At 37.0% G+C, this 17,982-nt stretch overlaps 1 protein-coding gene across 1 annotated transcript; it reads left to right on the top strand.

The window, feature by feature from the left end:
* Positions 1 to 789: 789 nt before the first annotated feature.
* Positions 790 to 16,993, top strand: LOC127623103 (U3 small nucleolar RNA-associated protein 4 homolog). Its single transcript, XM_052097357.1, has 17 exons — positions 790 to 906; positions 1,220 to 1,388; positions 1,538 to 1,726; positions 3,305 to 3,389; positions 3,478 to 3,567; positions 3,671 to 3,882; positions 4,046 to 4,217; positions 7,562 to 7,653; positions 7,741 to 7,837; positions 7,934 to 7,998; positions 13,616 to 13,738; positions 13,894 to 14,050; positions 14,611 to 14,717; positions 14,802 to 14,897; positions 15,008 to 15,193; positions 16,502 to 16,612; positions 16,730 to 16,993. The coding sequence occupies exons 2-17, from the start codon at positions 1,230 to 1,232 to the stop codon at positions 16,844 to 16,846; spliced, it is 2,058 nt and encodes a 685-aa protein (XP_051953317.1). The 5' UTR covers positions 790 to 906; positions 1,220 to 1,229; the 3' UTR covers positions 16,847 to 16,993.
* Positions 16,994 to 17,982: the final 989 nt, after the last annotated feature.

Here is a 17,982-nt window from a genome sequence, read left to right as displayed (position 1 = left end):
GACATTAGATTATACATGTATTATATTCAATATTATATATCAAGATTTGTATAAAACTTCTTATAAGACACAGAAGAAGAAGAAGAAAAAGAAGAAGAAGAAAAGTGCCAGCCTGCGGGAGGAAGTAATAAAACATAAAACTTGTTTTTATTTAGTAAGTCTCTAATATTCCCAATGTACAGCCTTGTTTCACTTAATAAAACCACGAAGTTGTGTGTTCGACTTTATTAATGCCAATACCAAAAACTAAATAAATGACACCAAATATAGAAAAAATAAGAAGGAAAAGAAATGAGCCAGGGAGCATCAGTCATTTAAGATTGTAATGTCTTTAATTTATTTATTTATTGTATTATTATTTGTTTTTTGTTCGTTTTGTTTGGTTGTTTTTAATTATGTATTATTTGTATAGCCTATTTACATCACAATATAATACAATCATAAAATAATCATAAAAAGTGATAATCAGAACAAAACAAATTAAATAAATGTATTTGCTAAACTAATAAACTAATTGGAATAAATAAAGAATTAAAATATGAGCAAGGATAATGAGCTAGTTTTATGTTGGGATGGAGTAATGTGTGACACTAAACAAGACAGCACTAGAATAAAAATTAGCCTATTAATTATTTCGATATAGAGGAACATAAACTTAAGTCTGTCTATTTTCTTAAAATAAGCGCAATATTTTATTGCAATAATATATTTAATTTTAATTTGTAAAAAAACAAAAACAAAACAAAAAACCATATTTGTTTGAAATCCAACTTTAAATATGTAGACAGCTGAGATTTCTTTTCCGGGTCAAGGGTAACCAACGTGGTGCATGCTGCAGCTCAACGTGCACACCACTTTGAAGAGGCAGAAACAACTTAAAGGATATAAAACACACTGAAAAAGACGGTAAGAAGGTTTGAGACTAAACTGCTGTTTATAAACTTTTTTCCTTGCTTTGCTGGCCATACAGCCATACATATGTATCAGCGAAATAAGTAGTTAGCTTGCCTACTATAGCAATGCTGGACAAAACATGTTATTCGGGTCATTTTTAGTTTTGTTATTGAGAAGAGAGAAAAAAAGTCACTTTTTATTTGTCGTTTGTGGTTATATAGAGAGTTTGTCTTTCATGAGTTTTGTACTGACCAGATCACATTCAGATCGAAATACAGCATTCTTCATCAAAATATGAAATTGTGCATTTCCCATAATATATTAGATCTTCTGGGATGGGAGAGTTTAAAGTCCATCGGGTTCGGTTCTTTGACTATATGCCCACCGGAATCAGAGCTTTAGCCTTCCACCCACAAAACGAAAGGATGGCAGTGGCGAGGATGGACGGATCTGTAGAGATCTTTCACTGTTCAGACAACTTTTTCCAAGAAAAGGTATGTAGTCATTGGTGTTTTTAATGTCGACCCGTAAGTAAAAACGGGCCCTTGTGCCTTAAGGTGCTAGAGATCTGTTAATTCAAGAGTGTTTCCACAGGAGTGCTTTTTAGGATGCTGATGTTTTTTTTTCCTGTGTCCACATGTAGATCATCCCTGGAAGAGAGCAGTGTGGGATAGAGGCTCTGTCCTGGGTTGGAGAGCGTTTGTTCAGTGCAGGACTGAATGGTGAAATTACTGAATATGATTTGACTTACCAGAAAGCTAAATACACGATGGATGCCTATGGAGGGCCAGTCTGGGCCATCACTGGCAACCATCAAGGAACACACTTAGCGGTAGGTCTGGTTTCCCTTCGAGAGCACACATTCATACTAAACATTAATACTAACAAGTCAGAATTGTGGATAATGCATAATCTACTGTAAGTAATATTCTTCTGCCAGCTTAAACGGTGTGCTCTGTGTTGCTATTTATTAGTCAACTGATTTTTCAATGGCTGATATCTAGATATAAAAGCAATAGACCCTGACCGATATGGGATTTTGCCAGTCAATTATTGGCAGGTTGTAAAACAAGAAGCATTTACACCTGCCCTGAGTTGGGAGGGTTACTTTTGAAATGTATTCCACTACAGATTACAGAATACATGCTGTAAAATGCCTGCTCACATGAATGTAACGCATCATAAGAAAGTGTTTCATCGCTGTTCAAATGCACTTTGGATCGCATCATTTATATGCATAAATGTTTTCCATCTGAAAGGACCAAATATTAAATGAAACACATGACAATAAAATGTTATCTCTTCAGTAATCAAAATACTTCTTGAATGTAACTGCATTCTAAATATCAATTATTTAAGTTGTAACTGAAGTGGAATACAGTTACTTATATTTCATCTTTTAAATACGTAATCCTGTTACATGTATTCCGTTACTCCCCAAAACTACACCTCCCGAGTCAAGAGATAAACAGCAGCAGCGGTTTTACAACATATTCTGCTATACAAGTTCAGTGGAAACTTTCAGTGGTGGAAAACCAGACTTTTAAGTATTACATTTTAGAAATGCCATGACTAATTTTTCGGTTGAAGTTGGGTACCAAACTGTGAATCCTGAACAAAACAGTTTGGTGAATACATGTTTACACATTAGCTTCCACTCAGCTGACAACAATGAAAGTAGCTTCATAGTTAGCTATGAGCTCATTGTTCCAGAGAGTAAAAGATGGACCACCATTGCGTCTCGCCAACTAGGTAACAACGTAGTGTGAAATCAACACTCAACAGACACAATCCACCACTGCACCATTATCTGCTGAGCTGCAAAAAAATGCACTGATGTTTACCTTTCAATCTGCTAGATTACTGACTGCAGTGACAAACTATAGCTGGCTAACACAGCAAACAGATGTGATAAACATGAGTGACATGGTTGTCAGGGACAGGGTTAACGTTATATTAGTTATATTGTTCATTAACTTTACAGTATGTATTTCACAAACTAGTTCGCAACTTACTGAGAAAACACCGCTTAACTCTGCACCGCGTAACTCCGCCCTGTCTGCAGCGCCACTGTCAGTTCAGAGTCGGCTCTGTAAACAATGGAGATGGATCGGGCTCTGCTGGACAAACTATGTTATGACACCAATTATAAATTATTTATTTTCAACATTACATGTTCTGGAAAAAAGTTTTCATATCTGCGCATATTGGTAAACCTATTCGGCGATACCGATATATCAGTGAAGGCTAATTCACAATATGGTCCAATAATATCGTTGGGCACTAAAAAGCAATAATGATTTATGATGGCACATTTCAACATGATTGAAGTTTGAACTTGGCAACATTTGCTAAGTACTAACTTCAATAATTACTAAAATTATTATAATTGTTTTGTGTGTTTTTGTAGGTTGGGTGTGAAGATGGAACTGTGAAACTGTTTGAGGTAAATGAAGACAAAATACAGTTTGAGAGAAATCTGGACAGACAGAAAGGTGAAGTTATTGTTCATGTTGTTGAACAGGTCATGAATTGCTATTTAAAAAAAGAAAGCTTGTCTGAACACATTTCTTTAATGCACAGGCCGCATAATCTCTCTATCCTGGCACCCGTCAGATTCCAAAATAGCAGCTGGAATGATGGATATGATTCAGGTTTTTAATGTCAAGACGGGTAACCAATACATGCATTTCTTTCATATATTTTGGCAGATAGTCATGCAGTTGGGGTTCAACTTGAATGTTAAAATACCTTTTTAATTATTTTATTTTTTTAGGGCACTCTATACACAGGATTCTGGTGGACAGAGGGCTGGGAACGTCCCGCAGTAAGGAGTGTGTGGTGTGGAGTGTGGTCTACCTCTCAGATGGGACCATCATCAGTGGAGACTCCGTGGGAATGGTCAAAATGTGGGATGATCGCACCGGTACACTGATCAAAAGCCACAATGTCACCAAATGTGATGTGCTGGCATTATCAGTCTCTCAGGTGAGATTTGTTTTGGAAGTGTTTGTGCTGTGTTTGTGGCATCATGCATCTTTCTTCCAACCTGCACTAGCCTTGATTATTTTCCTGGATGTATTACATATTAGAAGAATACAGGTAGGAACTTTTCTCTTAGATTGTCTAACTGTATCCTTCTGAATGACAGGATGAGGACAGCCTTGTCGCCGGGACATCAGAGGGATGTGTGGTGCAGTTCCAGTTCATCGCTGTGGTTTTAGATAAGGATGACAAAGAATGGGTCAGAACCAGAACATTTATGAACCACACACATGATGTCAGAGCTGTGGCGGAAATCACAACTGCTGTTGTGTCAGGAGGTGAGTTTATTCTATTAGACCCCAGAGTTTTTAAGACCCCTGGGGGACCATTAAAGCGATAGTTCACCCAAAAATTTTAATTCTCTCATTTGCTCACCCTCATGCCATTCCAGATGTGTACAGTATGATTTTCTTTCTTCTGCAGAACACAAACCTTTTTAGAAGAATATTTCAGCTCTGTAAGTCCATACAATGCAATTTAATGGTGATCAAAACTTTAAAGCTCCAAAAAGCCAATAAAGGTAGCATGTAAATCGGCTAATCCATACTACTCCAGTGGTTTAATCAATGTCTTCTGAAGTGGTCCAATCGAATTTTGGTGATCAGACCAAAATGTAATTCTTTTCACTATTAGTCTTAACATCACCAGTCTCCTTGACAATCATGATTTCAAGCTTTATTACAATTTGTGCCGTCTAGCGCTCTGAGCATGCATGAAACACGAGGTTGTCTTATTGATCTTAAAATCATGTTGGTGCCTAGAGACTGCATTTGCAAGATGTGCAGTGAAAATGGCGTTTGGTCAGTTATCACCCAAAACTGATTAGATCGCTTCTGAAGATATGGATTTAACCACTGGATTACTTTATGCTGCTTTATGTACTTTCTTGAGCTTAAACATTTTGGTCACCATTCACTTGCATTGTATGGACAAACAGAGTGGAGATATTCTTCTACAAATCTTAATTTGTGTTCTGCAGAAGAAAGTCATACACACCTAGGTCAGGGTATCAAGTTCGATACATTTTAGGAGCTGACCGAATTGCCTCTAAACAATTGAGTATCAAAACATTTCTTGTTGTTCGGTACCAAATTTCGATACCTAAGTGGTTAACATCAGTGATAAGCATGTAGCATGCTAGATGTGCCCAAATCTAAAAGTGCCAGAATTGGCTGTGTTTAGGCATCAAGGAAAAGCACTAGTTTACGCCGGTTATGCCCAGAGACACGGCTCACACGTGAGGCTGTAGTGTGTATGCATCTCAAACCCCTTAGATGTAAAATATGTGGAAAAGTTCAAAAGTGTGGCTACATTTCACCAGGCTCGATGCCAACAGCTCGCGATGCAATATTTGCAACAAGATAATTGCTGTCAAGACCGGCAACATGACAAATTGAAGCACTTGACAGTGCACAAAATAAACTTAAAAGAGCAGAAAGTTGCTCCATCCTCGACTGCAAGAAGGCCGAGCCGATGCAGTCATCCTCTCAGCGTCCTTCTGCCACAGCTTCCTTCAACATGCCCACCACGTATCCTCCTCCAAAACTACTGATGAATGCAGCGGCGCAATGACTGGTACATGCTTGTGTACTTGTTAAATTAACATTTATGTGCGCGGTGACGTAGTCCTATAAACTGGGACCTACATTATGTTAGATATTGTTTGGATGTATGGATATAAATGGCTAGCTAAATCGATACTAAAAATACTTTTAGGTTGACAGTAACTGATCAAGTTTAACTCACATTAAACTACCGTAGTTATCTTGTTAAACCGTACTTATCCTTAGGGATAACAATTAACAGTTTAGCTTTGTTGTTTTTTTCCCTCTTCACATTAAAGTTATAGCTTCTGCCGACCCTGGCATGATGAGACCAGAAGGCTCAGGAGATGAGTCTTTGAGTCTGTAAAAAAAAAAAACGGATTTCATAAAATTGGTATCGAAAAGTTATCGTTTTCGAACGACACCCAGCCCTATACACATCAGGGATGGCATGAGGGTGAGTAAATGATGAGTAGGGTTGCAATGGTATGATAACCGTCTCAGAAAATATCACGGTACATGGTATTACACAATTACTATTATCAGTGAAAACAGAAGGGTTATTTTATTTATTTATTTTGTGCAAACCTTTTATTATAATTGAAACTTGAAACCATTTATTTTATAATAAAAGAAAAGTGTAAAAAAAAAAGACTCCCTAAAATAAATAGAAAAAAATAAGAAAGCTAACAGAATTATAATAAATCGAATAATAAACATGATAAAATATAATGTAACTATAACATGTTATATAACTAAAGCATGTTAGCATAGCATGTTAAATGATCTACTAAATGAAAAATAACATCAGCTGTGTGAGCTTTTAAAGTAATGTCCCATGATTATTAACAGTTAACATATACTGCTCCTGTCTGTAGCTTTATCTCAGTGGTTCTCAACTGGTTTTGCTTCAGGACAGATTTTACACTGGAAGTGTAAAATCGATTAAACATAACCTGTATTTTATGTATCCTGGGTTGCATTTCCTTTTATGTTGCATAGTTTTATTCATGGTTTTCAAGTACAAGACATGCATCAAGTGACATTATTTTTGTTGTTGACATCAGGAAGTTTTCTCTCCCCCCTTTTAAAAATTGAAGAACATATTTACTTGTATGAGTACTTTATTATCCCGTTTGTTACCTAATATTACCCATTTATAGACATATTACACAGAAGGAAAGGCTCATTACCATGGTTAGGTCAGTGTGCTAGTCTTAAATAATAGTGCAGAATGCAAAAGTGCAGATGAGAAGCCTTTAGCTCAGGGGTGGGCAACTATTTTGTTAAAGGGGCCACATCAGGCTTTAATTAGTGCATAGGGATACAATGTTCTGCATTGATTTGGTTTTTGTATTTTTTAAAACCAGAAATACTTGTGTACTCAATTTTCAGATTTTTTTAAAATTTTAGTTCAACTAGACCAGTTGAGAAACACTGCTTTAACTCACACACACACTCTTGTCAGACCCCCTTGCCTCACTTCTCTCTGACATTTTCTCCGGTGTGTGTGTGTGTGTGTGTGTGTGTGTGTGTGTGTGTGTGTGTGTGTGTGTGTGTGTGAGAGAGAGACGCGCGCAAGTTGATGACTCTGACAGGCAGACAAGGAATAAAGGAGATGCGCATGTGAGATTCTCCGTCCGGTTGTATTTTTTTTCTCAATACCGTAGATAAGCAAATGTAAATGGTATGATAACCGTCAATTTTCAAACCGGTCTACCGCTGCAACCCTAATGATGATATTTAATTTTTGGGTGATCTATCACTTTATGGTTCTGCAGGGACTTCAAAGACAGAGATATAAAGCATACTATTTTCTTAAATTGTATAAAATACTCTAAATATTTTAAAATGTATATCTAATTGTGGTACATTATTATCTGCTTTAGTGTTTTAGAAGGTAATATTAATTGTTTTAATGCTTATAATAATGTTTGTATCTCTTTCTGTATTTTGGCGGTCTGTAAAGATCGAAAGCCCTGTCTCACAATATTCCAATAGAGAATAATTTCTGTTGTCAGGTTAATGTATGACTGAAGGATTTTTATTAATAATGGATTGCTTTTATCCTGTCTCAGGCATGGACACACAGCTGGTTGTGAGACCTCTGTTAGACAAGACTGAAGTGCGGTCATCGGCCTCAGCCCTGCGGAAGATTCACTTTCCACATGTGAGTATTTGTAAAATTTGCGACTGTTATGTAGATGATATGTCTGTAATGGATTCTTTATTAGTGGTTTGCTCTGTGTCATTTCAGAGGAGTCTGGTGTCCTGTGCAAGGAAGGCTGGTCTGATGCTTTTCCAGTTCCCGAATAATCTAGAGCTGTGGAGACTTGGAGAGAGTGAAGGAAAAGGTGAAAATTAAGAGTTACCCTTGATATATGATGTATAGTTTCTAGAGATTACTTGGACAGTAATGTCTTATTTAAACTGTTATCTATTGTTTTCAGACATACCTGGAATGAGTTTACCTATAAAAAGAAAGCCAGAGAAACTGCTTCATTTGAAAGTGAAGGTACTGTGCTTGCTTTGAAAATTTATTTGTTATATTTTGCATCAAAACATGACATGAACAACATTGTGCAGACACGCACTTTTAATGATTCTTCTGTGCGGACAGGGAAAACAAAAACAGAGGGCAGACTTTTTTTAATCAGTGCTAAAAGACAACATTTCAACTATCCATCCGAATGTCCATTGTTTTCCAGTATGGAAACAAAGCTGTGTTAAATCTTGTGGAAATAAGCAGCATTGATATATTCACAAAATAAGGAAAGTGCCTGAAAACAGTGCACAGTTTTCAAGTTCATAACCACAGTAAATAGAATTGCAAAAATAATGACTGTTTCCAAATATACAGAAGCCCACAGTGGTTATGCATTATTGTTTTTCCTCAATCATATATAATACATAAAGTTACGATATAACCATACCATTTTAAACGTCTGAGTCTTCTTATGGAAAAACTTCTGTTTTGCATATTTCATTACAAATTATATTATCAGCATAACAATTTGAGTGAAGAGTTGAATTAAAAAATTAAAGGGATAGTTCACCCAAAAATGAAATTTCTCTATTTACTTACCCTCATGATATCCCAGGTGTGTTTGATTGACTTTCTTCAGAAGAACACATTTGAAGAAAAATATCTTAGCACAGTAGGTCCTTAAATGCAAGTGAATGGCTGAATGAAGCTCAGTCACAGACAACCAGCATAAATGGCATGCATATGACACTAGCTGTTATATTAATGTATTCTAAAGCGATACGATCGCTTTTGGTGTAAAAAAGATGTGATGATTTATAGTTAAAAAGTACTTAAATATGGATAATTTTTTACACAAAGTGATCGTATCGCTTTAGAAGACATTAATTTAACCGCTGTAGTCGTATCGATGACGTCTATGCTGACAGTCTGTGATATTTGGAGCTTAAATTGGATCACCATCCACTTGCATTTTAAGGACCTACTGAGCTAAGTTAAAATGGTCGCAAATGCAACAAAAAGTAATTCATTTCGACAGTAATGTAAAATCTTGTCGGCATTGGCGACAGTCAGGTTATGTGCATTAATTTGCGGTTTCATCAGATTTCTTCTGAGTTATTGAATTCATCTATAGAGCATGCACCAGTGTGTCTCGCACTGCTTTTCACCCGTTCTGTTGTGATGACTAATTCGCTGCACACTGCATAATTCCCAGGGTGAGAGAGTCATGAATAAATGACTCGTTTGAACAGGGTCTTTTTCATAAATTACCGAAAAGATCTGAGGGTTTGAACTTAGGAGCTCAGGTTAGCAGTTTGAATCAGATTCACTTTCTCAGCGATTCAGCCGTCAGTGAGCTCACAACTGGGTGTGCAGACATTTCCAAATAAGAGTCCCAAGCACTGGGGATAAAAAAAGAATATATATATATATATATGGAACTGGATTGCTCATGACGTCATATCAGTTCCCGTGGATCCTTTAAGTCCTTAAATTCAGTTTTCCAAAATTTAAGGTCATTAAAAATCTTAAATGATACAACAAGTCTTAATTATCATTTAGTCTTAAATTTGGGAGAGGAAAGCCAGGAATCGAGATATGACCTAATGTGATTATCAAACTTCAAACGAATACGATTAAATAAATGCATGCACTGCATCCTTCAGAGTGAAAATGTGATTGTTATATTTTCTCCAAGCATGTGGGGGCTTGTGAGTGTTTTAAGCTGTTGCAGAGCTGTTCACAATCATTAAGCCATATCGGAAATTTATGACAAACTATCACTAAAGATCAACCGTTGATGATTTTTAGGGCTGAAACGCTTAGTCAATGTTATCAACAACGTTGACAATAAAAACAACTGTTGATGACTTTTGGTTGTCGAATAGTCGTTTGATCTCAATTATCGTAACACGAGATCACGTTAAACTCTAATAATGGTGAAGAAGGAAGAATTACACAGCTCACAGTCTGGTGCCGGTTGCATAAACATAGCCATTAACTTAAGACTGCGTCTAACAATTAGTTTGACCTAGCTAAAGATGCCATAGAAAGGCTGTTGCATAACTACTACAGTGCTTCAAATTTGATTATAATGTACAAATGTAGTGATTTTAACCCAAATAATAAAAAACGTATGACATTTTGTTTCCATTGTTGAAGTCAAAGTCTTCTACAAAGTCTAAACTCAAGCCCCCACTGGATCAGCTGACAGTAATTTTCCATGGCAACATAGAATGTAAACAAATGTTAGCCTAGGGCTGTGCTGTCTTAATTTTGGTCTTAAATTAGACCGATACAAGTTTTTATGCAACTGACTGAAAAGATTAAGACCAACATTTTAGATGACTAACTAGTAGTAAGACTAGTCTAAAACAGTTTTATGCAACCGCCCCCAGGTGCACTCTAAACTATCCGCTTAAGCAAAACTTGCATGTTGAGCGTCTTTAAGGAAACACCCCATCGTTACATCTTTAATACAATTATATTTTATAGCTTTATTAAAGTTCAAATAATATTTAAGCAGGTCATGTAAATAACTACAAACTCTCAATCTAAGGGAGATGTCCCGATCTAAAAGGGAGAGTTTGAAACTGTACCCGGCTGATGTACACTCTGTCGCAGGGACTCTCGTCCCTCAAGCACACACACTTAATGGAGCTGGGTTATAACGTGATTGCTCACGACTTATTGAATCATAATATGTGTCACTGTGCATTTCTTATCGTAAAGAAAATGGTCAATACACAGCTTCATTAATAAGAGAGAGTTTGTTTTTTGTGAGTTAAAAATTTATTGAAGTGAACAAAGGTGAGAGGGGGTAGTCTTCGCCCAATTATACACTGCATCAAAATACGTTTTTGATTTGTTTTGGCTTGTTTTCCAATATAAATATCTAAAACTCCTTTAAAACAACGTACATTTACTTTAGCAGCTATACTGCAGAATAAATAATTGTTATCTGAGAATGTTGAACATAATATTAAAAATACAAATATTTTAAAATATCTAAAAATCTTATTAATATAATTATAGAAAAATAATAATTCACCTGAGAAGCAGCAAATAAGATATTTAGACTTGCATTTAGAGATCTTGAATAGAAGTATATTTTGTCTTTACTGCACTCGCAGAAGTATAACCAAGTGAAAAATACACGTATATACAAAATACACTTTAAGATGCGTTCTCTTAAAGCAAGTCTAAATATCTTATGTTGCTTCTTGAGTAAATGTATCTTGAGGATTTTTAAAAAATTTTAAATGGAAAATAAGACAAAGACACTTGATAACAATCAGATTTTTTGCAGTGAATTTCTTTACTAAATTAAGCTTAATAAAAAGTATTTTTTCCACTTTAATTCAGTGAATGTCGTTTAGAGGTATTTTTAAAAGATGATGGTGAACAAAACCGCTGCACTGTTTCTCACAGAAGCCTTTAAATTTAATCTAAGCACAAACGCAACATTTAGAGCAAAATTATCGGTTGTTTTAGTGGAGTACTTGTGTTAGTTCAGCTTCACATGTGTGTGCTTGTCACCCTGCATGTTCAAATCAGACAGACACAATAAAGAGCTGTGAAGTTCTCATACTTGGGTATGTAATCGCTTTTTCTAGTTTTCCGATTCGACGGTTATATCCTTTTAAATCAGCATGTAATTTAAACATTTGTTCGGCTGGTGATTGACAGGGCGGTGGTGCTTCGCTGCTGTCCATGTCACATCAGGATGCATTTAAACGTCAAATGAAGTGTGGTTCTTGACTACCCCCTGTATATTTATTTATTTATTTTTTTTGTGATCCAATCACAAAACATTTTGCAAACCGTTTACAACTATATTTAGTGTTGCACATTTGCGATTGGATAATCTGAAATGCGTCTTATTACCAGCTGTAAACGGGGTCTAAAATGACTGCAGCCAGAGCTAGGGACTACCAGTCTTTCACATTACTGTTGGGTGTCTTTATGCCACTCCTGGTGCAAAGTTTCAAGCAGCTCGGCGTTGTTTGATGGCTTGTGGCCATCCATCTTCCTCTTGATCGCCACCATCATCTTGATTTTGCAGTGGTCTCTTGTTTTTTTTTTCCAGAGGGGTGTGTGTGTGTGTGTGTGTGTGTGTGTGTGTGTGTGTGTGTGTGTGTGTGTGTGTGTGTGTGTGAGAGAGAACACACCGATCAGCCGCAACATTAAAACCACCAATTCGCATCTCCGAATAGCATTCTGAGATGCTATTCTTCTCGCCACAATTGTACAGAGCGGTTCTATGAGTTACTGTAGACTTTCAGTTCGAACCTATCTGGCCACTCTCTGTTGACTGCTCTCATCAACAAGACATTTACAGCCACAGAACTGCCGCTCACTGGATGTTTTTTGTTTTTGGCACCATTCTGAGTAAATTCTAGAGACCGTTGCATGTGAAAATCCCAGGAGATCAGCAGTTACAGAAATACTCAAACCAGCCCATCTGTAACCAACACTCATGCCATGGTCCAAATCACTGAGATCACATTTTCCCCATTCTGATGGTTGATGTGAACATTAACTGAAGCTCCTGACCCGTATCTACATGATTTTATGCACTGCTGCCACATGATTGTCTGATTAGGTAATTGCATGGATGATTGTTGGTGCCAGACGGGCTGGGTTCAACAGAGAATGGCCAGACTGGTTCAAACTGGCAGTCTATGGTAATTCAGATAAACGCTCTGTACAATTGTGGTGAGAAGAATAGCACCTCATAATGCTTTTCAGAAATGATTGGTGCTGTTTTGGTGGCATGTGGGGAACCTACACAATATTGGGCAGGTTGTTTTAATGTTATGGCTGATCGATGTGTGTGTACATGCATGTATATACTTATCAAGCTTTTGACATTAAGGACAATTGAGGGACTTTGTACACAACTATTGCACAAGGTGCAAACATTCATTGATGCTCAAGAAGACAACACACTACAGATGTTTACATAAAGTATAGTATGCATATAGTAATGTAGATTCTGAAGAGCAATACTAAATATAATTATCTCATTGTATAAATTATGAAAGGGGTGTGAACATTTATGAGACAAAAGGGAATGCGAACTTCTTAAATATATATACGGTTTATTAAACCTTCGATTAATGGGTCATCTGCTGTCTTCCTTTTCCTCCGCTATCTGACTTGTTTCTGAACAGCAATCTAAATCAAGCAATTCTGTGATTTGGTGAATAAAAACAGCCATTTGGCTCCTCAATGTTTCAATTTAGGAGCCAATGGCTCCCAAGTCATTTTTTTTAGTCTGGAGCCCTGAAATTTGTTCTGGTGAAGAAAGTCATACACATCTGGGATATCATGAGGGTGAACTATCACTTTAACATCAATTTCTAAGTATTTATTTTGTCCCACTTTTCCTTTAATTACAGTCTGGGCTCCTCAAGTTTGTACAAAACCTTCCATGTTCTCCCAGCATGATTCAAGAATGTTCCATAAAGCATCCACAAGCACAAAAATTAGAAGGGAACATTTCACACATAGATGAGCATTAAAAGTTATTAAAATATTTACTTTATTCTTATTGATTAGTCATCAGTTTAACTTTATGTAGAATGTGGTAAGAGTTGTGCTCAAATGAATGAAGCAATTGACCTGTGATGTTCATCTGCAGGGTGATGAGCACATTCGTTGCAGTGTTGTGTCTCCATGTGGAGAATGGATTGCTTACTCCACAGCAAGCAGTTTACGGCTTTACAAACTACACTGTGATGATACCAACGTCAGCATCACTAAGGTAGATTTCCATAGAGCTGCATGACAACCCATTACACGATTTTAAATCATGCTACTGGAATCCACATCAAAGAATTCTTGAGATCTTGATATCAGATTTCAGCACAATGAAAATTTATTAAATATTAAACCAGCATTTTCCACTTTCTCTTGTAGATTTCCAAGCTCCCAAAGGTTCTCAGCTCAGCCAATCAGCTTTGCTTCTCCTCAGACTCCTCCCATTTGTTTTCTGCCTCAACACTTTCATCAGTACACATGGTCTCTCTCAGCCAATCAGGGTGCAAGTTTGTGGGCACTCTAAAGCCCAAGTCAGGTGACATAACACATTTTTATTTATTTATTTTTTTTCTCCCCTTTTTCTCCCGATATGGAATGCCCACTACATAGTAGGCCCTCGTGGTGGTGTGGTTACTCGCCTCAATCTGGGTGGCGGTGGACATGTCTCCGTTTCCTCCACTTCTGAGACAGTCAATCCTCACATTTTATTATGTGGCTCGTTGTGCATGACACCGCGGAGACTCGCAGCATGTGGAGGCTCATGCTACTCTCAACGATCCATGCACAATTTATCACGTGCCCCATTGAGTGAGAGAACCATTAATTGTGACCACAGGGAGGTTACCCCATGTGACTCTACCCTCCCTTGCAACCAGGCCAATTTGGTTGATTAAGAGACCATACTGGAGTCACTCAGCACACCCTGGATTCGAACTTGCGTCTCTAAGGGTGGTAGTTGGCGTCAATACTCGCTGAGCTACCCAGGACCCTGGGAAAAACATAATGTTATTTTTATAAACTGTATCAAAATGACAATGTAAATTGTTTTTCTTTTGAAATTGTTACATAACATTTCTCTGTGTCCTTTGTCTCAAGGTTTTCATCAGGCCATTCACTTATTAGCAGTTAGTGAAGATGGCAAGTGGTTGGCCTCTGCAAACAGTAACCACGAAGTTCACGTCTACAACCTTCAGACACGGAAGGTGAGTATTACTACCACATTGTTTGTTTACAGAGCTTGATAAATTACCTTGTTTACAATAATGACCTTACATCATACGTTTCAGGCTCATTGCACCGTTCCTATATATAGTTCAGCTGTCAGTGCTATGGGAATACACCCAACCACAAACTGTCTGTTCATGGTACATGCAGATCAACAGGTAATCAATGAGTTATATGAGCTCTTATTCATAAGTTATTCACAAAGACACTGGAAATACAAGTGTGATTTAATTATTTCCTTGGCTTGTGTGTTGTTCTTTCACCACAGATGTTTGAATACTCTATAGAGCAGAAACAGTATTCGGATTGGAGCAGATTGGTGCAGAGGAAGGGGCTTCACCATATCTGGCTAGAAAGAGACACACCGGTGACCAATGTCATGTTTAACCCCAAAAATCCTTCCCACGTCATCCTGCATGATACGTACATGCTATGCATCATTGACCAAAGCCTGGTGAGACAAATCTGTCATTATTTGGAGTAGCCTGAATCTGAAAAATGCATGAGCAGTGACTTTAGCTCTTAGAAAAAGTCTTCCTTCATTTGTTTAAAGATGCAACTTGGTATTTTGATTTACATTTTTGTTGTCTTTTGCAATAGTATTCATACATTAAATGTGGCTTAAGTGTTCAAAATCATTTTTTGGGCCACTGTACCTTTTAATTTTTTTGTCAAGATATTCCATACATAACATCTGCGAGAGAAATTAACATTGCTGTTTCCATTGATTCTTTAAAGGTATAGTTCACCCAAAAATAAAAATTCTCTCACAATTTACTCTTCTCAGATTTGAATGACTTACTTTCTTCTGCAAAACACAAACATAGACTTTTAGAAAAATATCTCTGCTCTGTTGGTCCATACAATGAAAGTTAAAGGTGTCCAGAACTTTGATACTTCAAAAAGAACATAAAGGAAGTATAAAATAATCCATAACACTCAGTGGTTTTATCCACGTCTTCCAAAGCGATCAAATCAATTTTGGGTGAGAACAGACCAAAATGTAACTCTTTCTCTGCACATCTTGTCAATGCAGTCTCTAGGCACCATCATGATTTAAAGCTTGATTACATTTCATAGTGCTTGATGCATGCTCAGAGTGCTAGATGGCACAAGGAAGTGTAATCGACCTTGAAATTATCATCACCAAGGAGACTGCTGATGTCAAGATTTATAGTAAAAAAGAAGTTAAACTTTGGTCTGTTTTCACTAAAAACCGACTGGATCTCTTCTGAAGACATGGATTTAACCACTGGAGTTGTATGGATTACTTTCATGCTGCCTGCCTTTGTGCTTTTGGAGCTTTAATATTTCAGCCACAATTGACTTGCCTTGTGTGGACCTACAGATTTGAGATATTCTCCTGAAAATCTTTTGTGTTCAGCAAAAGAAAAAGTAATACACTTCAGGGATGGCACGAGAGTGAGTAAATGAGTGAATATTCATATTTGAGCAAACTATTTCTTTTGGCAGCTCTAGTAGTCATACAGGGCCGGTCAACCCCGTTGCACCTAGAGCGGAATTGCTTCAGGGGCACCGATCTACAAAGCCCATTTTAGAATGTGTACAATCTGTGTCGAACAAAAAGCGCCCTGTGCATAACGATAACGCCTTGCCTAGGGTGCCAAATGGGGTAGGACCAGCACTATAGTCATTTTATATTAGTAAGACAATGAGCTTATTAGTTCTTATGCTGCAAGTTTATGGACATTTTAATGTATTTACAAAAACCTTTGTGCCTTTTTTTTTTTTTTTTTTTTAGCCACTCCCTGATAAAAAAACTCAGTTTTACAACCAGCTGACTCTGAGGAGCCTCCCAGAGGAACAAAGGAATTCTCACAGCCATGCTTTCAAAGTCTGCAAGACCTTCAAGGTGTGTGTGGTTCACATACCTATGAATCTTTCCTTTTGTTTAAAGAAACCACACATGTTTGCCTGAACTTTGATGAAAAGTACATTGTGTGACTTTTTATTTGCCTTCATTATTTAGGAGATCCTATGTGTGGAGATGATGTCAGATCAGTCCCTGGTGGTGGTCGAGCGCCCTATATCGGAGATCACCACTCAGTTGCCTGCACCCATCAAACAGAAGAAATTTGCTACTTAAGAACAAAACTGTGCCACTGTATGCATGTGACATGAATGAGAAAGTGTGTGTGTTTTATTCCAATAGATTACAAAAATATGAGCACTGTTCCCACGTCCTAGAAAAAACTGCTTGGACAGTATTAAAAGAAATATTTACTGTACTCCTGTCTTGGTATTATTTGCAAAAAGGTTTAGTATGATGTCATAAAATGCTTTGTTATAGTGGCTTTCAAGGTTTTACATGAACGCAAATGTCTACATTTCTTAGTATTTTGTATGTCCTCCTTTTGCTTTAAGGACAGCTTGCACTCCAGCTGACATAGATTCCACAAGTTGCAATATGTCCAAAACACGATGATCCGTTATCCCAGCATGTTTTCAGAATGTTCTTAGCAAATGGTACATTTCCTATTTTGGTCAGAATTCTAAAAATCACTTCTTTATTTTACATTTCCAAAATTCCAAAACTTTTTTCCAGATTTAAATGAACAAAATTCACAAATGTGGGACATTAGCTAAACACCCAGGACTAAATAATTGTATAACACATTTGAATAACAACATATGGTCTGTGTAAACAACTTGTTTTATTTGGAAATACAAGGCAGTAACATTACAGCACCAGTTTTGACAGTAGATTTGGTTCAGTGGTTTTGAGTTGTGATTTATTGAAGGTTGTAATGTGGTTTGTCCCACCTTTCACACTCTACTAGTTTATCAGATACTAGTGGATTAAGACTCAGGCCTGTACAGCGAGTCATTGGCTCCGTAAACAACCCGAGCAAGCTATTGACTGGATCACCATATGACAAACATTTCACAGTAATGGACAGCACAGTATTTGGAGTAGAACTGTTGCTTGGTTACACCTAAATGAAGAGGAAAACGTGATTTACCCAAACTCATATTCCAAAATGAGGAAATTTGCATTGTTTACAGCTGTGTTTTATGGGATTACATTGTTTTACTTTTGAAAACATCTGAAAAATAATTAACTGAGAATTTATTTTTGGTGTTTAGTAAAAAAAAAGAGCTCTGATTTAGCAGCATAGAAATCACACAAGGGTTCTATAGCTGCTCTTGTCAATTAAACCCCACCCCAATTTGAGAGTTGGTTTGGCATAGCTAGAAAAAGCCATCATTATGTAAATAACC

This window comes from Xyrauchen texanus, chromosome 29 (genome assembly GCF_025860055.1).
Source record: "Xyrauchen texanus isolate HMW12.3.18 chromosome 29, RBS_HiC_50CHRs, whole genome shotgun sequence".
NCBI classification, from domain to species: domain Eukaryota; kingdom Metazoa; phylum Chordata; class Actinopteri; order Cypriniformes; family Catostomidae; genus Xyrauchen; species Xyrauchen texanus.
The sequence above is the reverse complement of the archived record's forward strand: the minus strand, read 5'-3'. Positions and strand labels throughout refer to the sequence as shown.